This window comes from Lupinus angustifolius, chromosome LG18 (genome assembly GCF_001865875.1).
Source record: "Lupinus angustifolius cultivar Tanjil chromosome LG18, LupAngTanjil_v1.0, whole genome shotgun sequence".
Classification (NCBI taxonomy): Eukaryota; Viridiplantae; Streptophyta; class Magnoliopsida; order Fabales; family Fabaceae; genus Lupinus; species Lupinus angustifolius.
The window spans coordinates 9594282-9599881 of NC_032026.1; the positions used below are offsets into that span (position 1 = coordinate 9594282).

Below are 5600 nucleotides of genomic sequence, written 5' to 3' on the forward strand. Positions count from 1 at the left end.
CAAACCATTTTCTCTATGAGCTGTCTCGGGAGGATAGACCAAACCAGGATACCGTACTTTTGAATCAGTTGTGACAAGCATTTGGGATATATTTGGCTGCAATTATGTGCAGATAAGCATTTGGGTCTTTCAAGATAAGTAGGAAGAAGTGGAGGTGGCATTGGCCATTCCAATTCCAGCAATGATCGCTGCTAAACTTTCATGCTTTATTTGGGAGTGTATTTTGAAGAGAAGGGTGAAGGGGAGAGATGATTTTAGAAAGTCTTCTTCTTGTTTGGGAGTTGGATGAAGGTTATGGAAGTTTCTCAAATCCTCTAAAATCCTTCATGTATATACTTTTACAGTTCCCTCAATTTGAGGTTTTTCCGTAGACAAAATGTAAAAATACATAAATACTTTTAGTAAAATTATATAATTATATATTATTGTTCACTTCTCATTATTAATTACATTTTAAAAGGAAAAATAAAAAGATATTCAAACATTATAATTAACTTACTATGCCCCCTCCTATACCTTTGACCAATCTCCTTCCCATTCCCCAATAATTCACAAACAAAGCCTTAGGGTCTGCTTTTAGGCTGTTGGGATTTGATTTGAGGGAAGAGAAGTAGACATTGTTGTACTTGGTGTTCTTGCAAGTTTTCTTGATCAGAGTTGTATCTCCATTCACAAAGGCATGTATGTGGTTGAGGGTGTAGTAGAAAGAGGAGGAATAGAAAGAAGATCATAGTAGCCATTGTAGTGCATAAGGTGTTGTTTGTTGACTCTCGGTGTAATGGTTATCTTCAGAAAGTTGAGGGGAGAGGTGTGAAAAGAGAGGAGAGAGTTAAATGTGTATACAATTATTCAAATTGTGGTCGTGGTGATTGTTGCAACCGCATCACAATACAATTGTGATGTGACATCGAAACATCGAATCATAATGATACAGTTGAATTAGGTTGTAGCACAACGCATTGAATTCATAAATATTTTTTAATCGCAAAATGATTCACACTATTATAGCTGCAATCCACATTGCAACATCCATAACAACCATAATCACAGTAACCATAACTATAACCGCAATTTAAGATAATGTGTACAGTAACTTGAGGCAATAAAGTCAAGAAGCAGAGTTTATGGTTTCCTTCTTTCCCTTTAGATATTATTATTAGGTCTGCCTTGTTTACATTTGATGAATAAATATTTTACTTTATTATTTTGACTTGGAGGACTAGTCATATATATTGCAAAAAATTGTCATAGGGAGACTTACACCAATATAATTTGTTCTATCAATGTAGCGAATGTGAATCTGCGCATTCACAATTTAGCATATATATATATATATAGAAAGTTCTTGTTTTAACAACCGGAAAATGGTCACAATTTTTACAGTGTAATGGCCACTGGAAGAAGCTTTAACCATATATTATTGGATGTTTCTAGATTTTACAGTTTACAGACCTTTAAAGTTATATATTTGGTCCACTTTTCTCAACATTTCTATTATGTTAAAGATAAATCTCAAACTGATGTCACTAATATATTAACATAAGAAAGCACTATTACTCTAATTACATAACATAATATGATTTTATAAGATTTAGAGTAGACATTCCCAACACAAGGATTTTAAACTTCAATCACACCCAACCAATAAGTATATATATATATTTATATGCAAACATAATAGAACGTGAGCATCTTATTTTGTCATGTACAAACACATGTAGTTCAGAAGAGATACAATAACTTGCCAATGAAACTTAGAGGAAAATCAACTACATATATGCTCAGGTAAAACTTTTTCTCTCTCAATGCTGATATAAGAAATCCTATTCAGTCATGTGGATAATACAGCGCAGACCCTCCCCTTTAAGCATGTATTCAAAGGCTTTGTTGATTTCTGAGAAAGGTACTCTGTGGGTGATGAATTTCTCCAATTCAAGTTCCTGTCATATTTGAAATAAGTCAAAATCAATAAAGTTTTCAAAATGATTGAGCAGTGAGAAAATAAAAGTTCTTAAACATTGTTATCAGAATATTACTCAAGAATTTTATGACAGCCAAAAAGTATTTTGTTTTCTATTCAATAGGTGAAATATGATTATAAAAATCCAAGATTCACTTTTATTGTTAAAGCAGAATACTTCTCTTAGAATACACAATAATTTCTATGGAGGAAATGTTGTTATCAGAGGGTGACCTGGACGAATGGTAATATTGATGTTTAGTGATCATTAGTCTCTCCCTTTGACATCAAATAAGCCAGAAAGTAAGAAATGAAGTTTCTAAATGAATTTCCAACATATTTTGACTGATGAAAGAGTCTTGTTTAAGATCATTATCTCTGATAAAATTTGAAATTAATTACACTAATTAGGTAACAACTATCATATTATCATGATGAAGATGACTCAACTAATGTGTGGATATTGCATATAAAACATAAGTGGGTCACTACTTGCAAATATAAACTCTATTCTCATGAATGATGAAATTTACTAACCTTGTTCATGTACATTTCTACCACTGATGGAAGGTCGGAACGTGGTTTATAATTTCCAAAGAAAGTACCCTTGAGAGTCCTTTCATTTAATAAATTGATGGGATGCGTTTTGAATGAATCGTCTTTATTTGGCACACCAACAAGTACAGCCACACCCCATCCCTACAAGTTTATACAGAGTAAGTCAAAGTTGGAGTGCAAGACATAAGAATTGAAAACATGCTTTAATGTAATACATAGTTAGGAAAATGATCATGGAAAATCAAGTGAGTAGAAAAGAAGGTTGAGGAAAGTTACATCATGCACGCATTCAAATGCAGATATCATTGCATTAACACTTCCCGTACATTCAACACTACGGTCAACTCCCCCGCCAGTCATTGCAACAATCACCTGTAATGAATTAAAGAGATTAAAACATGTGCCAAGATTTATGTATAAATTTCATGACTATAGTCCTTTAATATTAGGTGACAAACCTCTTGAACTGGCTTGTCATGTTCTTTTGGATTCACAAACTCATTAACTCCAAACTTCTTGGCTGTAGACAAGATAAGTACATAGATAAAAAAAGTAGTTTAGAACTTCAGAATTATTTAGCATCTTTGACTAATAAGGATCCTCGACGGAAAGAAAATTATGGTGCTTATATTTATTATATCTATAAATGAGTAATCCTTTTTTACATTGTAGAACACCTACAGGGGACAACACCATATTTTATAAGTGTGGGTGGATATAGTGTATGTAAATGTTACAATATTTTAGGTGTTTGAAGTGATAAAATTATAAAAATCATCAATAATGTATACTAGAACGTCTAAAAACTTCGCTCACCTTCAATAAATCTTGTAGAATTCAAGTCAACCCCTATAATCCTGGAAGCTCCAGCAAGTCTAGCTCCCTCAGCAGCCTGCAGAAAAGGTGTAAGCAAAAAACAATACTTAAATCACTGTTTGAGTAATAGATACACCAAAAATTTCCTCCTTTATTCGAGAAGAGAAAACTCACTGCAAGGCCAACAGCTCCTAACCCAAATATAGCCACTGATGAGCCTTTGGTTGGTTTTGCAACATTCAATGTAGCACCAAGACCTTCAATATGAAATTTATCAAGATTGTTATTTGGTAGAGAAGTTTTCCACCTGATAAAATGACATAATTTAATTCATTCTAACCTGTTGAGATTCCACAGCTTAAAATACACACTTTATCAAGTGGGGCAGCTGGGTTAATTTTGGCAAGACAGCCAACATGAACAACAGTGTATTCACTGAAAGTGGATGTTCCAACAAAATGGTATATTGGTTTTCCATTAATTGAGAACCTTGACTTCCCATCATTGAGCATTACACCACGGTCAGTATTAATCCTTAAGAGGTCACACATGTTACTTTCCTCTGATTTGCAATGCTGACACTCCTTGCACTCACCTGTGAACACCGGTAGCACATGATCACCAGGCTTGAGATCTGTTACACCCTCACCAACACTTTCCACAATTCTGAGAGCAACAAAAAAATAAGGTGGAAATTATTAGATGTGTCATATGGATTTAATTACTATGTATATGGATTTAATGGTGAAGTGTTGTTTATGTAGACATTTTATACACTATCAATCAATCATACAATATAACATTGTTAAAAATGACAGACTTTTGTAGTAACTACTCTGAATGTTTATATGTTGATTGATAATGTAAAAGTTTATGCATCTAAATTAAACTTATCATATGTGCAATTAATAAAGAACTTAACAAATGAGGTATTTGTTTTTTTCATATGAAAATAGTTGCATACCCTCCTGCTTCATGACCAAATATACGTGGAAATAAAGGTGTTTGTCCCTGTAAAATATTCAATGTAACAATATGAGCACATGTTCAATTATAGTTTTGAAAACTAGCAATATCGAATTACTTCATATACTAATACAACAACTCAATACCTTTGCTTCCCAAAAGTAGACATCAGTATGGCAGAGTGAGGTGAATAAAATCTTGACACGAACCTCATTTGCCTGTGGTGGAGATACTTCCACTTCCTCTATCACCAGTGGCTTAGCAGCTTCCCATGCCACCGCAGCTGAAATGCATAATTAATGATAAACCAACTTGTCAATAGGAAGTATTGATGCTAAGTTGTGACCTTCTTACATCCGTCAATAACCTGGTATCCTCCATATGAGGTAATTTCATTCGAGCTTGTAATATCCACAGCATAGTGGGGCTACCTCTACCAATTAGGATTTTCTCAGTACGCAAGACTAGAACTCGAGTCTTGTTTAATAAAAATAAGCATGTACCACTTGAACTAATCATCCATTTTTGTATACAATATAATTTTATTTAGTTAAACTGCAGTGGTATAATAGTGGGTGGCGGTAAGCATCAAACTCAAGATGCTCTATATCCTAAACCAATCCTCCCAAAAGTTTAACTTGGTAGGTAAAGGCATATGAATCACTTATTATATCTCTAACAAGATTTGCATGGCTTTACGGGAGCAAGTATACATAGAAAGTAGTGTAGAAGACACATGATTACAAAAAAAATGTTGGAAGTAGAAAAATTAGTGTAACCCAGCAGCAAAACGATTACTCAATTTTAGTCAATAACAAGAAAAGGAGGAACAATGAATCAAGTGAATAGAACCTATACAAAGATGTATAATTTTACAATACCTTTGCAACGTATGACCTTTCCAGCAGTGTTTGAAACCATTTTCTTTGCCTTGATTGACTTTTTTTCTTAGTATTCACTCACACAAAGACACAAGTATGTATTTCTATTTTTTCTTTCTGTGTAGATATGGGTTGGTTTTTGGTAGTATATATATAGTGCACACAGGGAGAATGGTCAATCTCATTTCTGATTTTAAAAGTGATCAAAGTAGTATTTGAAAGAAAAACCATGGAAATAGCTGGTTTTTGTTTCCTTAAGACAGAGGAGCTTACAACCAGCGGCGCCTTTGTTGTTCCAAATTCCCGCTGTCTGGTTTCTGGTAGTTAGTTGACATCTTTGCATCTATAAAATAGCATAGACCAAGTTGCAGTTAGGGTCAACTCTCAGTACCACAACTAATAATTCTATTATGAGTTTA

The 5600-nt window shown here is 33.7% G+C and overlaps 1 protein-coding gene across 1 annotated transcript; it reads right to left on the reverse strand.

Annotated features, from left to right (window-relative positions):
* LOC109332641 (alcohol dehydrogenase) lies at positions 1773–5221 on the reverse strand. Its single transcript, XM_019567652.1, has 10 exons — positions 5182–5221; positions 4447–4583; positions 4299–4345; positions 3675–4000; positions 3509–3591; positions 3335–3410; positions 2977–3038; positions 2795–2890; positions 2498–2659; positions 1773–1940 (listed from the first exon to the last, which is right to left on the reverse strand). The coding sequence occupies exons 1-10, from the start codon at positions 5219–5221 to the stop codon at positions 1824–1826; spliced, it is 1146 nt and encodes a 381-aa protein (XP_019423197.1). The 3' UTR covers positions 1773–1823.

Coding starts and splice junctions, on each gene's coding strand:
- LOC109332641 (XM_019567652.1), bottom strand. CDS start 5,221: ATGGTTTCAAACACTGCTGGAAAGGTCATACGTTGCAAAG. Junction 4,001..4,298: donor TTTGGTCATGAAGCAGGAGG/GTATGCAACTAT, acceptor TGTTGCTCTCAG/AATTGTGGAAAGTGTTGGTG. Junction 3,592..3,674: donor AAGCTGTGGAATCTCAACAG/GTTAGAATGAAT, acceptor TTCATATTGAAG/GTCTTGGTGCTACATTGAAT.